We start from the raw sequence: 20925 nt of genomic DNA, 5'->3' as shown, positions 1-20925 counted from the left end.
ACTGCTTCGAGGTAGAGGCTACGACGGCATCAACCTTTGGAACTTTGGTCCATTTTAATAGCTCGTCATCGCTAAATGGATATTTCCTCTTTGAGGCCGATGGGAGAAAACTTCTTTGATCGTGTTTTTCCCATTCTCTCTTTATTAGGGTCTTAACTGCCTTTATTACTGGAAACGCTCTCCTTTTCTTTTCCGCCAACCCCACAAACATTATTTCTTGTGCGGTTTGGACGCCCTTTGTCTCCTCACACCCCATAGTGTTCCTCACGGATTTGACTAGGTTATCCACACTATCTAGGGGAAAACATGAACGTCCCTCAAAGTTTGATGAAGATGATGACGATGATGTGAGTGAGGAATTAGAGTTTATTCCCTGTTCTTCCTCTGACTCTGTGCTGAGGGTCACTTGTTTTTTGCTCCTAGTCTCTGAGGGAGTACTGGCACGGGTGATAGCCTGTATCTCCTCCCTAATTATGGCCCGAATGTCCTTTGATGACACTGCCGACCCTAGTCTAGTTTCTCTGGTGCATTGCTTACAGAGCTTTTTGGGGTAGGAGACAGGGAGAGGCTGAGCGCATAAAGCACATTCTTTATGTTTGGATTTCTCTTTTTCCTTTGCCTGGAAGAGGGGAGACATGGCGAAAGGAGGGGGGGGGAGGAAGTCAGCTTAATAAGCAGAGTATATATATTGCACACTCACCCAGTGAAGCCTTTATTACCGGATCAGATGGCTGAGACCCCGTCCTGGGTCTTGACTCTCCCATCTCGCTCCTGCGAGCGGTGTCTGTCCTGGTAGTGCGGTCCCTGGAGGAGCTGCCCCCCGCAGAGTCTCCTGCCGGAGCGTGTACTTCCCCTGGAGATGACATGGCTCTTTGCCGCTAACCCGCGGCGCTTGTTTAAATAGCTCTTCCTGTCTCCTTTTTTTTTTTTTTTTTTTTTTTTTTCGGAAGTCGCTCCTCCTCCCCGGGTTCACTCACGCATGCGCAGTCGCGCTTCTCAGCCATCGTGCCCCGGAAGTTCACCCATTACTTCCGGGGCTTTGGAGCATCCGCGCCGGCCGACTACCGCGCCGCCGCCCTTGTGTGCGGCCTGCGCCTCTCACCACGCTGCCGCCACCGCTGCTGCTCGCTCTTCTTTTTTTTTTTTTTTTTTCTTTGCGCCACTGGCGCACTTACCGCTCCTGCAGCGGCGGCCCTTGCGAGCTTGGTGCCACCTGGCGCGCTCCTAGGTGAGACCGGGTGGCCCTTCCCGGACCCGGTCATCATCCCCCATCCGTCAGACGAGGGGGGAGCCGTCTAACGGAATCTCCCCCGACGCTGCCTCTGGACCACAACAACTGCCGTTCTCGTGGATACCGCACAGGCGGCGTGCATTTAGCCCAGGTATGTCTTCCTGAAGGATATCCTGAGGTTCCCAGGGAACAGGAAACAAAACTGAGGAGGAAAGGCGGACCGCCCCCTTTTATCTTTCTGTAGGGTTTCCTGTTCCAAATGGGGCGGATCCGATACCTCCAGTGGGTGCTGTTGTGGCAAAGGGTAAAAATTTGATTTTTTTTTTTTAAACAAAGTGGAGCCAGGGAAGAGGGGTTATCGGAATACAATCTGTAGACTAAAATCTGTGATTTTCTGGCCCCATGTACACAGCCATATCATAGTAGGCAATAATAAGATCCCATAGAGGGCCTTCCTGTATAAAGGTGTTATAGAGGGTTTTGTATTGGCTTCCAGGAAACAAATGGTGACATGCTCCACACAAAATGAAGCTTAGTGCCTGGCATACAATTAACAGTCTCAAGCATCGAGGCCCATAATGACCAATCAGAGGTCAGCTTTCCTTAGAAAACCACATACAATATAGAGGATACTAACGGGATAACGCCTCAAGCTGCCTCTTCCTCAGATTCATGTGGTACCGCCAGTTATTCAGAGCATTGTCCTGTTTCTGTGGATGTGTGAAAACTTCTGTCTTCTGCTGGAGTTTCTTCTCTCCATCATATGTTCCATGAATGTCCAGCTGTGCGTCATCTGGTATAAGGTGAGCGATCTAATAATGGAGAGTATTCAGGCATTAACCAAACTTACTTATATATTCTACACAACAAAATATGAGCACTTGGGGTTCCTAAAAAAGTTTTCTGTTTTCAATATATGCTTCCGCCATTCCTCTTCGAAGAGTCGATCTCTTCAGACTCACTTTAGAGAACCTTAGCTCTCAAGCCTAAAGCTGACTATCAAATGAACATTTTAAATTTATTTTTTTTTCCTGTCAAAAGTCTGTGCTGATAATTCCGCCATTTAACTTTAGAATGGATGGAGCTCCTGAGACAAGTGTAAAGTTAAAGGGATTTTTTTTTATAAAATCACTATTTTCTTTGTTGCAGATCTGGCAGTTCTCTGAATGCTGAGCTCTGTATAATCCCGCCCCATACCACCTATTGGCAGCTTTTTGTCTACTCTGTGCCAATCAGTGGTGGGGGCGGAGTTATACAGAGCTCATGAATATGGAAGACTACATGGTAGCAGGTTTACAAGTCCTCTAGTGATAATCTCCAGCTGATGTAGAGATTTTTATCAAAACTACACTAAATAGACCAGTAAGTGACACATCCCTGGAATCAGGGTCTCTGTCTGTACAATATGCTGCTTGCTCTCAGTTTAGGCTGCAAAATCTGGGTGACAAAATTGTATTATTTCACTTTAATGGCTTGGCTGATTTAGAAATCAGAGCACCAGTCACTAGAAAGATGTATGGTATAAGGAATTTTATATAAGATGTTATAGGGTTATGATACATTACAAGGCTATGTCTTTAATTTATTTCCCTGAACCCTGTCAATCATAAAAATGAAGGAACTTTGGTCACTTTTAACTTATTTCAGGCTAATGGGGCTACCGGGCACCCAATTTGTAGGGAACCCCAATACAGAAGATGATTCTGGGGAAGATTCTGCCTGTTGAGGTAATGCATTTAATCTGAACATATTAGATTTATGGCCATAGAAAACTTGCCTGTACGTCTCCTCTTGCAGCGGCTTCTTGACTCAGCTCCTGTAAAGTCCCTAAAATGTTGTGCGGCAGGAGCAAGCCACGGGTGTCACACAAAGGGACCTCCACCCCTGTAAGGAAAGATGGGTTAATTTTAATATAAAAAGGAGATCTGGCAAATCATACTTCTCTTGTACAATTATGGATGTACAAATACTAAGTCACTGGGTGATGGATTTAATGGTGTCCTGACAAGTGTCTCAGGATTTCTAGTCAAGACTGCAAACATTAAAGCACGACCTCCAGTCACTGATTGGGGAGGGTCCACATGCTTGGCACCCATCCTTATTTGATATAAAGTTATTGTGACAATAGATTATAAAGTGCCCCTGTGCTGGGACCCCCAGGGATCCCAATCCTTTTATTCCTGGGGAAATCAGGCAGCAAGTGTTTCCTTTTCCTGGAGGACAAGAGGGCAGATTCGGCATTATACGGTGCCCCTTCACTTCAATGGGTTGATTGTGTAACACAGGACTAGTGATGAGTGAGCATACCCATTACTCAAGATTTCCCAAGCATGCTCGGGTGTCCCCCAAGTATTTTGGCTTGATCGGAGATTTAGTTTTTGTCGACGCAGCTGCATGATTTGCGGCTGCAAGACAGCCTGAATACATGTGGGGATTGCCTGTTTGTTAGGAAATACCCACATGTATTCAGGCTGTACAGAAGCCGCAAATCATGCAGCTGCGTCGACAAAACTAAATCTCCGAGCACAGCCAAATACTCGGAGGACACCCGAGCGTGCTCAGGAAATCTCTAGTAACGAGTATACTCGTTCATCACTACACAGGACAGGTCCTAAAAAGAAATAAAAAGAAAGGGAAACTCTTTGTAGTAACCATGCTCCACTCTGACCAAGAGATAAGAATCCTGGACTGAGGACTGAGGCTTTTGTACTGCAGCTAAGCTCCTATTCAAGTGGATGGGAGCGGAGCCACAGTTCCAAAGAATGCAAGAGAAAAAAGTATGAGCACCACAAAAAAAAAATCATGATATGTATAAAGGAGTGCTGTACATAATGTGACAAAACAACAATGTATGATAAGGAAGAAATAGAACCACATTAATTGAAGCCAAATTAATGCAAGTGTCACTTTCCTCAGTTAAGGCCAGTGTTCATGACTTCGCCAGAAGAAAGACTGCTCAAAAATGGCCTGAATGGCAGAGTTCCAAGATGAAAACCACTGCTGAGCAATAAAGACGTAAATGATTGTCTCAGTTTTGCCAGAAAACATTTTGATGATCCCCAAGACTTTTGGGAGAATACTATGTGGACTAATGAGACAAAAGTTGAACTTTTTGGAAGGTGTTTGTCCCGTTACATCTGGTGGTGAAGCAACACAGCATTTCAGAAAAAGAACATCATACCAACAATAAAATATGGTGGTGGTAATGTGATGGTCTGGGTTTGTTTTGCTGCTTCAGGACTTGGAAGACTTTCTGTTGCCTGCCAAAAAATCCTGAAGGAGAATGTTCGGCCATCTGTTTGTGACTTTATGCTGAAGCGCACTTGGGTTATACAGCAGGACAATGATCCAAAACACACCAACAAGTCCACCTCTGAATGGCTTAAGAAAAACAAAATTAAAACTTTGGAGCGGCCTAGTTAAAGTCCTGATCTTAATCCGATTGAAACATCCTATCAAAATGGAAGACTTTGTTTTAAAAATTAAACAATTATTTTATTGAAACAAAATATAATATAATACAAACATACAGACACACAGGATTTTATGAGGCGATATAAAAGAAGGCATCACATGGCTAGACATGGCTACAAACATTGATAGAAAAGCAGCAGCATATAAACCAGTGTTTATCTCAAATAATTCTGCAATTTTCTATAATCAGTAGAAGCCGACGCAAACCATGCATTAAGGGGATTCAGAACGTGGCAGACCAACATTAAGCAGTGGTAATGATGGGTAACTGACAGAGAGCACCTTGTTAATATTCACTCAATACGTGGTGTAGAGATGTTTTTATGATCCTTAAAATTTATATCTAACACTTGTGCAGCAATACATATTGGATCTTTTCACATCTCTCCACAAATAGAAATGTGCTAGAAAAATATTTGGGATGCGCAATGTGTTCTACATTGGATGAAGTTCTATCTATACTGTCTGGAATAAAATCTATTTATATGAATGAAGTTGACTTTTGTTTTCACCACTAGGTGGCACTAGAATGTTAATAATGTTATTGATACTGTACACTTGAAAGCCAAGAGTACAGTATCATATCAGGAGTATTCCAATTTTTATGCACTTGGCACTTTACTAAAATATCCAAATAAATCACTTTTTGAGTATATTTGTACATTTACATTTTTTCATTATTAGATAAACAATTTGATATTTAGTGACTTATGTGGATAACGGAGTAAAATCCCCCATATAAACACAGGTTTATATACTGCTGCTTTTCTATGAATATTTGTACATGATCTAGTCATGTGATGCCTTCTTTTATATCACCAAATAAAATCCTTTGTGTCTGTATGCTTGTATTATATTATATTTTGTTTCAATAAAATAATTTAATTTTTAAAACAAAGTCACCTTTTTTGATAGGATGTTTTGTTGACAATTTGGGGGATTTGCATTATATTGATTAGGCCCATTTATCAGTTATTCTTAATACTACTGAAATGTTGTAGCGTGACCTTAAAAACGTGGTTCATGCTTGGAAACCCTCCAATGTGGTTGAATTACAACAATTCTGCAAGGATGAGTGAGCCAAAATTCCTCCAGAGCATTGTAAAATACTCATTGCTAGTTATTACAAATGCTTGACTGCAGCTGTTGCTGCTAAGGGTGGCCCAACTAGTTATTAGGTTTATGGGGCAATCGCTTTTTCACACAGGGCCCTGTAGGTTTGGATTTCTTTTTCCCTTAATAAAGACCTTCATTTAAAAACTGCATTTTGTGTTTACTTGTGTTATCTTTGTCTAATATTTACATTTGATTAGTGATTTGAAACATTTAGGCTGTGTGCCCACGTAGCGATTTTTAAGCGTTTCCACGGCGTTTTTTAACGCGCGATTCTGCCGCGGAAACGCTTAAAATAAGCGTTCCATGCATTTGTAATAGAAAATGCACATGTTGTGCCAATGGTGCGTTTTTTACCGCTGCGGAATCGCTTAGGCCTGTTTCACACATACGTTTTCTCTGTCAGTCGGCACCCGCCAAAAAGGCAGATTACGGATCCATGAACGCCGATCCAGGAACGTGAGGCAGCGGACGGGCAGACCGATGGGATCCGCCGATGTAGGATTCTTAAAGGAACCGCAGGATAGAAGCCAAATTCCGGGAGAAGATATGAGCGCGAGATGTGGAGATCGGGGAGTAAGCGGGACTATCGCGATATGGGGGCCGAGATCGCGCGATGTCCGGAGATGGGGGCCGAGATCGCGCGATGGAATGGAGGAGGCGGAAGAACGAGGAAGTCGGGAGAGAGAGAGCAAGAGAGAGAGATATTGTTGGCGGATCCGTTATTTTTGCAAATCGGCGGATCTTGACTGATGGTGACATGTTCATTAATTTTGCGGAATCGCCCGCGATTCCGCATACCATCAATTATATGGGCAAAAACGCATGGGAAAACGCGTGTCAAAAAGTGCATGCGATTTCCCTGGCAAGGGCATGCGTTTCTGCTCAGGAAAAAAAATCGCTTGAAAATCGCTACGTGGGCACATAGCCTTAAGTGTGACAAACATGCAAAACAATGGGAAATCAGGAAGGGGGCAAACACTTTTTCACACAACTGTAAATTAAGTAATAATTAAAAAGTCAATTGAGCAAAAAGATTGGCATTACCCTGATCCAATGACCATGTCCGTAGTATGTTGCCACAGGATCAGCGCCCTGCGGGCTTCCTCCTACCTGCTGGCATCCCCAGTGCCTCTCCTGATTAGAAGGTACAATGTTGTGGCGCGATGCACACGACATCACAATGGGGCCAACTAATCAGAAGAGACGTTGAAGATGTCAGCAGGTAGGAGGAGGTTCGTGGGGCACCTGCCGGCGGCTATGGCTACCAACAATGCCAATGGTCCAGGGTCCTGGCAATCTTTTAGCTCTACTCTTACTCTAATGATCTAATATTACAGTCTGCCTCAATGTTAAAAGCTAAGCATTGTGACAACAAAGCAATAATAAGAGTTAAGCAGAAGAATGGTCGATATATTTTCTCGTGACTGTCAGCAGTTCATAGACTTGCTGCAGCATACCAGAAAAATCTTGGCCCTTGCTTGCAGACCCTGGTGGCACTGGACGAGCAACAAGCAGTCGTCTCTTTCTACTTTGCTCTTGGTCATGAGGCTTCCGAATTAGGACCTGTTTTCTTACAGGAGCTTTCTGTTCTTCTTTGGGGCGTCGTGGAAGGCGAAGCTACAAAACAGAAATGAATATTATGACATCATCTATTAGTATGACAAAATAAATATTTGTCTCTTGAAATTTTCAGATACCAGGCTTATTAGCTGGGAGATTTTCCATTTTTGCACTTTCATTTTTTTCCTCCCTTTCTTCCAAGAGCCATAAAATAGGAGGTTTTATTTGTAGTTTTAAATTATGCCACTCATTTTAAGATACAATGTACTTTAAAATGGCAAAAAAATCAATTTCGCTATTGTCTTATTTTTGGCCTTGTTTTTACAGCATTCACAGTGCGGCAAAAATGACGTGGCTGTCACGCTCACGCACTGACTGGTGGGCTTGAGCTAAGGGGTTGTGGCCCCACTGTGCCACAAACCAGACTACCCTGGAAGGGGTGTAACTAAGACAGCTGCCTTGGTTTTCACTGGAGCCTCTGATGGTGAGGTCAGGCTTGTGCGGTAGGCAGTTGCCAGGTGCCACTCCAGGGTGGTGTCTGCCTGTGGCTGCTGATCCCACTTGTGGAGACGGTACAGGTGACAGGCACAGACGGCACAGGCAGAGTAGTAGACAGACACGGCAGAGACACTGGCAAGCGGGCACGGCTGAGACACTGGCAGGCGGGCACGGCAGAGACACTGAGATTAGGAATAAAGCCTCCAGAGAAGGCAAGACATAGGACAGGGCCTGGCAGCTCAGTAGCTAGACACTAACTGAGTAAACACATTGCACAGGCAAGATCCACTGGGTGGAGCAGCCCTAAATACTAGAGGGCTCTTGGTAATTGGTCAGGGACACATTAGACAGGTGTACCCTGATTCCATAAGAACCAGAGAGTTCTGGCGCCACCCCCCTATGCACATAACCAGAAAACATGCACAGAGCAAACAGGAGACAAGCGGCGCAGAGCACGGAGCTGGCAGCAGACAGAAATCACAGCATGACCTGGAGAAGTGAGTAAGTTGGGGATGGGAGGCCATACGTGATGCCAGCAGGGTTGTTACAGTGGCAATATGATTCTAAAGCTCAGTACAAGTACGGCAATACCAAATTTGTAAAGTTTTTTTTTTTTCCATTTTTTTAAGTAGTGAAAAAATTGGATACTGGCAACACAAACCAAATTTTAATATTTTTTTTTTATAACCGACGATTGTGTTGCAGTATGTGGGATGACGAACTATGGGCATGGGTAACAGGTCGAATTCCTTAAAGGAGTTTTCCTACGAACAAAGTACATTTTAATTAATCATAGAATCGTAGAGTTGGAAGGGACCTCCTGGGCCATCCGATCCAACCCCCTGCTCAAAGCAGGATTCGCTAAATCATCCCAGACAGATGTCTGTCCAGCCTCTGTTTGAAGACTTCCATTGAAGGAGAACTCACCACTTCTCGTGGCAACCTGTTCCACTCATTTATCACTCTAACTGTCAAAAAGTTTTTTCTAATATCTAATCTGTGTCTCCTCCCATTCAGTTTCATCCCATTGCTTCTTGTCTTTCCTTGTGCAATTGAGAATAAAAATGATCCTTCTACAATGTGACAGCCCTTGAGATATTTGTAGACAGCTATTAAGTCTCCTCTCTGTCTTCTCTTTTGCAAGCTAAACACTCCCAAATCATGCAAACTTTCCTCATAAGACAGGGTTTGCAGACCGGTCACCATTCTGGGCGCTCTTTTCTGAACTTGATCCAGTTTGTTGATGTCTTTTAAAATGTGGCGCCCAAAACTGGACACAGTGTTCCAGATGAGGTCTGACCAAAGAGGAGTAGAGGGTAATAATGACTTCACGTGATCTAGACTATATGCTTCTGTTAAAACATCCTAGAATTGCATTTGCCTTTTTTGCTGCTGCATCACACTGTTGACTCATATTCAGTCTGTGATCTATTAGTATACCCAAGTCTTTTTCACATGTGCTGTTGCTTAGCCCTATTCCTCCCATTCTGTATATGCTTTTTTCATTTTTATTGCCCAAATGTAGTACTTTGCATTTTTCCCCGTTAAAAACCATTGTTAGTTGCTGCCCACTTCTCCAGTTTATTTATATCTTTTTGAATACTCTCTCTCTTCTCTAGTATTAGCTATCCTTCCAAGCTTTGTGTCATCAGCAAATTTAACCTTGAAATAATAAGTTTCACAATTGGATGTGTTTAAATAAAATGCTCCTGTGCTGAGATAATCTTATAAATGTGCCCCTGCTATGTACTGTGTAATGGCTGTGTATGACCATACCAGAACATGGTCTGATCATACTACAGATCCTAGGAAGGGGAGGAAGCAATAGAGTACACAGACAGGACAGCAGGGGATCACAAATGATTCTGTGAGGTAAAACATTTCCCTGCCTGTTTTTAAGCAATGTTTTACCTCACAAAACGAATCCGCTGTGATCCCGTGCTGTAATGTCTGTACTTTCTTTTCCTTCCTCCCCTGCCTAGGAGATGTGGTATGATCAGACCATGTTCCAGTACGGTCGGACACGGCCATTACACAGTACACAGCAGGGGCACATTTATAAGATTATCTCAGCACAGGAACGTTTTTATTAACACATCCAATTGTGGAAATTGTTATTATTCAAAGATCTATTGATTAAAATGAACATTGTTGGTGGGAAAACCCCTTTAAATGCCGATTGTTAGAAACTGACAGCAGTATTAAGGGGGTTAATAACAGCGGGCTCAGCTCCGCTTACTGCTATTAGGCGCCCATGCTGGCTTATACAGGGTTACCTGACATACAGAGAATGGGATACATAAAGAAATAACTTGACAACAAAAAAGCAACTCCCTTACGATCATTTTTTTTTTTTTTTACAGCAGTCAATAAGAGGGCCTTATTCCTCAGCACCATGAAAAAGCTGGCACAAGAGAAGAAGTAGCGCCGCCGACAGGCAAATATGCAGGGGGCGTCAGCTGCATATTATAGCTCTTCATCAGCCACAATCAGATTTCGGCGCCAATTGTGACTGGTGAGCTCCTTATATGACACGGTCATCTATGACATGGGCATCCAGATGGGTAATGGAGGGAGAGGGCTCTCTTTATAAGGCTATTGCCCCTCTCCAGATGATTATTGGTTTGGAGAACAAATATAAGACCCTGCTGTGAAATAGTGACAGGACTATGGGCACCTAAAGCTCATTCATAAAGATGGAGAGCAAAGACTGTGCCTTGTCTAGTCTGATCTGGAAAAAGTAGCAAAAAAAAGGCTGAAAAAGTCATGCTGATTATGATAGAAAGTGGGTAGAAAGGGTAAAGTTTCTCTCATGGAGAGCGCCATGTTGGCATAAGGAGACTTAGTTTACGTTCCCACAATGAGCTTCGGGTGAGTTTTTCATGTGCAGAATGGCATGGCGCCATTTTCCAAGACCTGTAGCGTCTCCATTTTTCATGATCTGGGGTTGGGTGAGGGCTTATTTTTTGGGTTCCGAGCTGACGTTTTTATTGGTACCATTTTGTGGTAGATACAATGTTTTGATCACCTGTTATTGCATTTTATTGCAATGTATTCATTTTTTTTCTTGTTACACCGTTTACCGATCGGATTAATTCCTTTTATATATTGACTGATTCTGAAAGCAGCAATACCAAATCTGTGTATTTTTCATTTTGCTTTTATTGTTTTATTATGAACGGGGCAAAAGGGGGGTGATTTGAACTTTTATATATGTTTTTAAAAATGTTTTTTTTTTTTTTTTACACTTTTTACTTGCTTTAATAGTCTCCTTAGGAAGCGGCGATCTCCTGATCACTTATGCTACACATAGCAGGGCTTCAGCCCTGCTATGTGTAGCAGAGATGATCATCTGTTGGGCTGCGCTTATAGCAGATCCGCAATGACAAGCATGGGGGTCTCCTCCAGACACATGGTTGACATGCCAACCCATCGGCGCCCCACAATCATGTGAGAGGGGTGCTGATGGGCAAGGTTTGTAACGATCTTCCAGCGTGCTCATGTTAAATACCACTGTCAGAGATTAACAGCGACACTTAATAGGTTAACAGCCGTGGGTGGATTGCGATGAAAAGATGCGGGCTCAGTGCCGGAGCCCGCATCAAAGAGAGGAAGGCGACTTATGATGTGCCTATATGTTATAGGTCGTAAAGGGGTTTTTGATATTTCCTGGCTTTGGCTTTCACCAAACTTTATTGATATGATCATGTGTCGATTACATGTGTCATTTCCGCTGCGAAAACACACGTGTAAACTTGAGGATTTTGCATATCTAATGCAAGTCTATGGGGAAAATCTGCGTATAAAAATTGACATGTTATGGATCTGAACTATGCATCGCAGGTCCGTTTATGATGAGTGACCCCCCTCTTCAGCTGTGTAACCTTGACAGGATTATTTTCCTCATCATTGCAGAGCAGAAGACCTGGTGTGGCTGGGTGAGAAGCCTCTGACAAGAGATATAAGGGTGTCAGGACATCAGAATTTGCTCTGTATTGGGCTATATAGCCAGAGACTGGTCCCAATAAAGTGCTGACCCTTGGGAAGAAGACATGTCATGCTCTGGTCAACACTCAGACTAGAAACCTGGAGCCCTGGCATTCATGTGGATGTTACTTGGACAAATATTACCTATCTATGCATTGTACAGACCAAGAATACCCCTTCATAGCAGAAGTATTTCCTAATAGCAGAGACCTCTGTCACCAGGTTAACGACACACTCCAAAAACTGGACAGAGATAATATGAGAAACTTGACAAAAAGTTCAAGGTGGTGACTTGGCCTCATATTTCCCCAGATCTCAACCCAATCGATCATCTGCATTAATTACTGGTGGAACAATGAGCTTATGGGTTGTGTGTAATTGCCGCTTAACTATTTCCCACCCATAGCTGCCATAGGACCCAACAAGTAATGGAGCCCATCCCTACTCACAGACATAGGGTGCAGCTAGTGCTGACTATGGCAGACACCGTGTACTCTGCGGCATTACTCTTGTGAAGTCATGTAACAGAGGGCTCCTTGCGTGCAGTATATGTCCAGGTTTCCTTGGCTATGTACCTACAATCAGCCATTGCAACCAGTCCGCCTTCACTCGGCACTGGAGGGGTATCGGCACAAGGACGTCAGAGAAAGCAAACACTCAAATACTATTTTTAAAAACGCTTATGTATAATAAAAGGGATTGCGGAACCATTTTCCATCTGTGAAGGAAATGACGGCGCAAAATGGGTCTTGGCTCCTTAAGAGGAAGCTGTGGCTGTTTCTAAAATACAGAATAATGCAACTATTACACCATACCGTGTAGACCAACACATTGCCGGAAAAGATTTATAAATAATAAAATACACTTATGTCTATTGTAATAATAATCATCATGAGATAATACCAATATTTCACCACAAGAAAAGGTACAAGATCATAAAAAAAAGCTTCAGAAGACCAGCTTTACTTTCAGAAGGGGATATCAGCAGGTTTTTGCCATGTAATCTGACAGCGGCATGAGGTAGAGACAGAAACCCTGATTCCAGTGATGTATCACTTAGTTTACTGTGTGCAGAAGTTATAGTAAAGTCACAGTTTTCTCTACTGTAGATCTAGCAGAGCTCACTTGTTGAACTGTGTATAACCTGCCCACACCACAGCTTTCTGTGTACATTGTATAGTGACAGGGGCGTGGTGGGACTAGGATGCTCGAGGACAGTTATCCTGTAGAGATAATCTCCTGCTGATAAAACAATTATTGTATTAAAACAGCAAAAAAGAGCCCAGTAAGTGATACACCACTGGATTCAAGATCTCTGCTCCAGGTACACTCCGATTACATAGCAAAAACCCATAGGATTTCTTCTTTCTCAATAGAATAAAATAAATGTTACAAATGTTTCAAAGTAAAAAAAAGAAAAACGATTTTTGTTAGCTAACAACTAACATCTCAAAAGGGATTTTGATGCCAGAAGAAAGTCAATAGAGAAACATATAACAATCTACAAAGTGCACATATTTGAGGCGTATTTTAATCACTTTTGGTGCATTTTTAGTTAGGTCTTTTCACATTTGTTTTTTTTCCATAGGCTTTTCTATAGGACACACATAAAAAATGTATTCGTAAAAAAACACCCAGAAAGCAATTGTAAAACACATAAAAAATGTATTTTTTACATGTCAAAAAAAGCGTTGGAAAAATGTGAAATAGAAAACTTTAAAAAGCTTAAAATTTATTGAGATCTTAAACGTGTATAAAGTCAATGAAGGCCTTGTGTGTGGAGGTGGAATACTATAGGATGCTGTTCCTCCCTCAAGGCATACTCACATGGCAGAATATGTCCATATTTTACCTGCTTTTAAAAAAATAAAAAAACAAAACTGTAAGGCCACGTGCACACTATCAGTATTTAGTGAGTTTTTTACCTCAGTATCTGTAAGCCAAACCCAGGAGTGGGGGATAAATCCAGAAGTGTGACGTGTTTCTATTATACTTTTCCTCTCACTGTCCCACTCCTGGTTTTGGCTTACAGATACTGAGGTAAAATACTGACCAAGGACTGAACGTGTGACCATGGCCTAAGAAACTTTCCAGGGGTGACATGACCAGAAAACAGTGATTCTGCCATTTTGATTTTCTTATTTCCACTTCGGCGTTCACTGTGTGGAAGAAATATTTTTATATTTTATTAGTTCAGATAATTACTTATATTTTGGGAAAAGGGGGCGATTTCAACATTTATATATTTTGTAATTTTGTTTTTACATTTTTTATTAGTTCTTTTAGGGACGTGAACCTGCCGTCACATTACGGCTTCTACAATAAAAATAATAATAATAATAATAAATTTTACTTCTATAGCGCCGACATATTCCGCAGCACTTTACATTTCAGAGGGGATTTGTACAGACAATAGACATTACAGCATAACAATAATCACATACAGTAGATTATAACAAATACCAAGAGGAAAGAGGGCCCTGCTCGCAAGCTTACAGTCTATGAGGAAAGAGGGAGACACGAAAGATGGGTGGTAATAGTTGCCCTGATTGTATGGACCAGCCATAATGTTAAGTGTGTAACAGTACAGACACAGAGGGCTAATGGATGCATAAAGCATGTGGGAGAATGATGCGGGGAACCTGGTTATGGTAAAACTTTTGGCTCTGCCACACAGGGATAGTTTAGGTTAATGTGTTGAGGCGATAGGCCAGTCTGGATAAATGCGTTTTCAGGACACGCTTAAAATTGTGGGGATTGGGGACTAATCGTATTGACCTGGGAAGTGCATTCCAAAGAATTGGCGCGGCACGTGTAAAGTCTTGGAGACGGGAGTGGGAGGTTCTGACTATTGAGGATGCTAACCTCAGGTCATCAGCAGAACGGAGGGCGCGGGTAGGGTGGTATACTGAATCAAGGGAGGAGATGTAGGGTGGTGCTGAGCCATGGAGGGCTTTGTGGGTGAGGGTAATAAGTTTATACTGAATTCTGGAGTGGATGGGTAGCCAGTGTAATGACTGGCACAAGGTAGAGGCATCGGTGTAACGATTGGTGAGGAATATGATCCTGGCTGCAGCATTCAAGACAGATTGGAGAGGGGAGAGTTTGGTAAGAGGGAGACCGATTAGAAGAGAGTTACAATAGTCGAGACGAGAATGAATAAGAGAAACAGTAAGAGTTTTTGCAGTGTCTAAAGTAAGAAAAGGTCGAATTCTAGAAATGTTTTTGAGGTGCAGATGACAAGAGCGAGCCAGTGATCGAATGTGGGGGGCAAAGGAAAGCTCGGAATCAAGTATGACCCCAAGACAGCGGGCCTGTTGCTGGGGAGTAATAGTGGAACCACACACAGAAATGGCAATGTCGGGTATAGGTACATTAGTAGAGGGAGGAAACACCAGGAGTTCAGTCTTTGACAGGTTCAGTTTCAGATATAGTGAGGACATGATATTAGACACAGCGTTTAGACAATCGCCGGTGTTTTCTAGAAAGGCTGGCGTGATGTCAGGAGAAGAAGCGTATAATTGGGTGTCATCAGCATAGAGATGGTACTAGAACCCAAATCTACTGATTGTTTGACCAATAGGGGCAGTGTACAAGGAGAAGAGGAGGGGGCCTAAAACCGATCCTTGGGGGACCCCAACAGTAAGGGGAAGGTGAGAGGAGGAGGAACCAGCAAAAGATACAGTAAAGGAGCGGTCAGAGAGATAGGAGGAGAACCAGGAGAGAACGGTGTCCTTGAGGCCAATGGAATGGAGCATAGTGAGGAGGAGCTGATGATCCACAGTGTCGAATGCTGCAGAGAGAACCAAGAGAATTAGCATGGAGTAATGACCATTTGATTTAGCTGTTAGCAGATCATTAGAGACTTTAGTGAGGGCAGTTTCAGTGGAGTGTAAAGAGCGGAAACCGGATTGGAGAGGGTCGAGAACAGAGTTTTCTGAGAGATATTGGATAAGACGGGAGTGGACCAGGCGTTCCAGGAGTTTAGAGATGAAGGGAAGATTAGAGACAGGTCTATAGTTAGCGGCACAGTTTTGGTCGAGGGATGGTTTTTTAAGTAGTGGATGTATGATGGCATGCTTAAATGAGGAGGGAAAAATACCAGAAGAGAGAGAGAGGTTAAATATTTTAGTTAGGTGAGGGGTGACAGCAGGGGAAAGGGACTGGAGGAGATGTGACGGAAATGGGTCACTGGTGCAAGTAGTTGGGCGAGAAGATGCAAGGAGCCTGCTTACTTCTTCTTCTGTGACTGGTTCAAAATCAGAGAGTGAGCTAGATGCAGTGGGGGAGGGAGGACAGTGCGTGGTATGAGGTGATTGGGAGATAATTTCCTGTCGAATCTGGTCAATTTTTTCTTTGAAGTAATTGGCCAGATCGTCAGCTCGGAGCTCTGTGGTTGGGGCCTGTACTCTTGGATTGAGTAGAGAATGAAAAGTGTCAAAGAGACGTTTCGGGTTATTTGACAGTGAGGTGATGAGGGTGTTGAAATAGGTTTGTTTGGAGAGGAGAGGTGAAGGGCAGTGTTGTATGTTCTAAGCATAAACTTAAAATGGATACACCATACTGTAGTGTTGTAGCTTTTTGTACAATTACTGGTCTCCGATGACGCATACATGTACTAACATGGCAGACGCGGTGACCATCCATAGGTCCCACACATCCCATCCATAACCGTTATTTCAATCAATGGGAAAAACCAACCTGCAGTATCCCAAACCTCTTAAATGCCGCAGTCATTAATGTCAGTGGCATTTAAGAGGTGAAACTGATGCAATTGGTGATAGCTATGTTTACAAATACCATGTTCACTGTTTTGTGAATGTAATCTTGTCCACAAGTGAACGCTACCTTCTCCAGATCCTCGGGTTTTATAGCCAGAGCCTGGATGTCCTCAGCTTTCAGTCCGCTGCTTGTGGCCGGCTCCGTCTGTTCTGGGACAGGCGAGGGGGACTGCTCAACCCCCTTCAGCTTCCTCTTCTCTGTAACATAATAAATCTATATAAAACAGAGCTCACCCAAACACTACGATCTGGAGACAGTGTTCTCCTTACTGTTTACAGACTACATTAATGGGGCTGTCTGCCTTCAAAAAATCATGGTCACTGGGCGTAGTTTGTTAGGAAAAAATGGCATTGCCCACCATCCCCAGGTCCAGCGCTAAGTCTCTGCTGCTGCTCCCAGTGTCTGGTTTTGGTTGTGGCATGGATATCACAGACAGCATGGCCGTGAGCTCATTGGCTCCGAGTTGAGTGTTTTGTCTACAAGGGTAGAGCCACCAAGCTTACTAATTAGCTGCCGCGCTGTCAATGTGACAGGGGCAACACAGCCAATACCGGACACTGGGAGCTGTGGCAGAGGCTCAGTGTTGGACCCATGGAGGGTGAATAAGCCAGATTTCTGATAGGGGATATCCCATTCATTATTAAAGGGGTGCTCTGCCTATTTAATATCATAATCTAATCTATTTTCTAATATACTTTCATTAAACATGTCCTATAGTTCCCTCACTACGCTATCTATATGCTCTTTTTTACCTACTTCCAGTTTGATGACGCTTTGCTTGAGAATCTCCAGAGCATGATGGGATAGTCAAACGAGATGTCATCAGGGGGCAGAGGCTGCTGTCACTGTCGCAGCCTCTGCCCCCACCCAGAAACGTGTATTGTAAGGTACACAAGGTCTTCAGAGGGGAAAATGGCTTAAGAATGGTCAGGTGACAGCATTGAACCACTTAGCATTGTTGGAAACCTGAACAAGTTAAAGGGAATCAACAGGTTTTTGCTACCCTATTTGAGAGCAACATAATGTAGGGGCAGAGAGCCTGACTCCAGTGATGTGTCATTTATTGGGCCACTTGCTGTTTTACACACTCACTGCCTATACATAGCGCTCACAGAAAGCTGACAGTCAGGGTTTGCTGTAGGGTCGGACCACCTAGCAGCAGGTTCATTTGTCCTCTAATGATAAAATCAGTGTTTTATCCGCAGGAGATTATCAAAACAGCAAGCAGCCCAGTAAGTGACACATCACTGGAATCCAATCGCTGCCCCTACATTATGCTGCTCTTATATTAGGTGGCAAAAGGTGACAGACTCCCTTTAAAAAAAAAAAAAGTTTAAAAGCCTGAACATATGAACAGCAGGTTGTTTTGATATAGAGATGCATATGTGTGTTTTGTGGGGCTTTTTCCTAGTGCACTCACCTTTAGGCCGGGGTCACACATGCGAGAACCTCAGAGGAGTCTCGCACCTCAATACCCGGCACTGCAGCCGGCACTCGGGACCGGGGTGTGCGGCTCCATGTATTGCTATGCAGCTGAACGCTCCGCACCCGAGTGCAAGTGCCGGGTATTGAGGTGCGAGACTCGTCAAAGGTTCTAGCATGTGTGACCCCGGCCTTAGGGTATGTTCATACAGACTGTGGCCAGAAATTGGGGTATAACCCCCCAAAATCCACACGGCAAACACCTACAAAACCAGTCCTATTGTTATCAGTGGGAGACTGGTGCTTCCATACCGTGGCATGATGACCCCACAGGTGGAGACACAAGTCCCACCATGGACCCCACAGCCCGGCTTCTGGTAAAGACACTCCACGCCGGCCCCTCTAGCCCTGCCTAACATCCCCACCGGAGCCAGTGACCCTCCGTGCGCACTGCACAGGGCATCCTCTGATCGGTCACCGGTCCTGGCACATAGCTTAGATTACCCGGTGGAGTCCTGGAACGAGACTCCCTTTTACCAGCTTTGCTCGCCATGCTGTCCTGGAACAGGCGTCTCTATGGTAACGATAAACAAGTCAGTCCTCCATCCGTACCTCCCACCTTATAGACCCGGACTACAAGTCCCATGAGCCTCTACGAACTAGCTGCGGTTCTAAAGCTGCGCAGCCTTAGTCCGTGCGCGCCCCCTAGAGGCGCCTCCATAGAAAGCACTAGCTGGGCGTTCTCGTTCAGTACTCAAGCGGTACATTGCGGAGAGTACATCATGTGCCCCCCGGCCTAGAGATTTAACCGGGCATATGGCGGCACTCTGCACAATCTTCAGCATATAACTCTTCAAAGAAGCTTCCTATTGAAAACAATGGGAAATCCACAGTGCAGCCAGTGTTGTTTTTTATCGCCTCCCAACTGTTGGCCACTCTTTCATAGATCCCAGAGAACCCCTTTAAGTGACCCACCATTTAGGACACCCATAGTCCACCACGCAATGCAATGTACCAACTGATTGCCAGTGCAGCCCAGGGCCTACTTTCCCCTCATGGTACCCAGCATTGGTCTCCTATTAAGCCCTGCGTGTCAGACTCCACCCTATACGGCAGTAACGAAGTATATAGTACAAACGATCAAATGATTCAAGTCCCGTGGGCAATGGGCAACTGGAAAATATATATATATTATTAGGCCTTATTCAGACAGCCGTGTTTAAATGCGGATATGGGACGGGTGTTGTCAGTGTGGGGTCCATGTGTCCGATTTTACAATCCGGTGTTGGTCACATGCCAATAAATAAAATTAAACATTTTCTTCTATCCTTTGCAGCGTTAAGCATGGATGCCATCGGTGTGCTGCACACGGATTCGGACGTTTCCATGAGTTTTCCATGGGCATATGGGTCCATAAATAAGCAGACACATGAACAGCCCCATACACTACAATGGGTACACTACCAGCAAGAAAGGACTATTGAAATGAGGCCGTAACCCTAATAAAATGTTACCTCTAGGCCTCGATCAGATGTCTGCTTTCCATGATCACATGCCTGTATTTTATGTGAACAGAGGGGTCTAAAAAAAAAAACAGAGCCACGTCCTTTTCTGGTGGCAGGGATCATAGCTCTCCAGTGCAAGTCTATGGGCCGGATTCATTTACGTAGTATTCTGGTGTAAAAAGCTTGGAAAAGTCCCCAAATGTTGATGCATCTCGAGGCTGGGCTAAAATTTGGAGACTTTTGGGATTCTCATGCTATTTTCATCCAGGTCCATCAAAGTGAGCCAAGCTGGGGTGGGATGAGTGCGTGGCGACTGCTGCTTCTCAAACGGACGAGCAGCGGCGATCACTACGCCACAAATCTTACTCCAGCAGGGACTGAAGACTTATGGCGAAAGGAGGACACTGTCAGTGTTAAATTGTGTCTATGCTTGAGGCACCATAGAGTGGCCACAGCTCCGGGAACCTTCTCACCTACAGTTTTCAATCTATCTCCGCCCTCCTCTTTGATTAACAGCTTTGGCTTTACAGAAGCCAGAGAAGGACGTAGAAATACAGGATGGGCCATTTATATGGATACACCTAAATAAAATGGGAATGGTTGGTGATATCAACTTCCTGTTTGTGGCACATTAGTGTATGGGAGTGGGAAAACTTTTCAAGATGGGTGGTGACCATGGTGGCCATTTTTAAGTCAGCCATTTTGGATCCAACTTTATTTTTTTCAATGGGAGCAGGATCATGTGACACATCAAACTTATTGAGAATTTCACAAGAAAAACAACGGTGTGATTGGTTTTAACATAACTTTATTCTTTCATGAGTTATTTACAAGTTTATGACTACTTATAAAATGTGTTCAAAGTGCTGCCCATTGTGTTGGATTGTCAATGCAACCCTCTTCTCCCACTCTTGACACACTGATAGCAACACCGCAGAAGAAATGCTAGCATAGGCTTCCAGTATCCATTGTCTCAGATGCTGCACATCTCGTATCTTCACAGCATAGACAATTGCCTTCAGATGACCCCAAAGATAAAAGTCTAAGGGGGTCAGATCGGGAGATCTTGGTGGCCATTCAACTGGCCCATGATTACCAATCCACTTTCCAGGAAGCTGTTCATGTAGGAATGCTCGGACCTGACACCCATAATTGATGGTATGGTGTGGTATATGGGGTACATAGATAGTGGGGCCATTCTTCATCAATGGAAACCTCAATGCCACTGGATATCTGAACATGCTACATAATGATGTGCTGCCCTCTTAATGCACTGAAGATGGCACGTTCCCTGAGTGTTTCTAGCAGGATGGTACACCATCACATTATGGGTGTCAGGTCCGAGCATTC

At 43.8% G+C, this 20925-nt stretch overlaps 1 protein-coding gene across 5 annotated transcripts in view; it reads right to left on the bottom strand.

The window, feature by feature from the left end:
• MYCBPAP (MYCBP associated protein) overlaps positions 1-18708 on the bottom strand; it is a 173315-nt gene extending 154607 nt beyond the window's left edge. For 4 of the 5 annotated variants that reach the window (XM_073588047.1, XM_073588049.1, XM_073588050.1 and 1 more), the window contains exons 1-5: positions 18575-18708; positions 16715-16845; positions 7279-7438; positions 3009-3115; positions 1869-2043 (exon numbers count right to left, since the gene is read on the bottom strand). In XM_073588047.1, the coding sequence (XP_073444148.1) occupies positions 1869-2043; positions 3009-3115; positions 7279-7438; positions 16715-16845; positions 18575-18623 (622 nt within the window). In that variant the 5' untranslated portion in view covers positions 18624-18708. The remainder of the gene's footprint in view (positions 1-1868; positions 2044-3008; positions 3116-7278; positions 7439-16714; positions 16846-18574) is intronic. The other variant, XM_073588048.1, reaches the window with a different exon arrangement.
• Between the last annotated feature and the right edge of the window lie 2217 nt (positions 18709-20925).

This window comes from Dendrobates tinctorius, unplaced genomic scaffold (genome assembly GCF_039654945.1).
Source record: "Dendrobates tinctorius isolate UK_male_01 unplaced genomic scaffold, ASM3965494v1 ptg000103l, whole genome shotgun sequence".
Classification (NCBI taxonomy): domain Eukaryota; kingdom Metazoa; phylum Chordata; class Amphibia; order Anura; family Dendrobatidae; genus Dendrobates; species Dendrobates tinctorius.
This window is presented reverse-complemented; position numbering and strand designations above follow the sequence as displayed.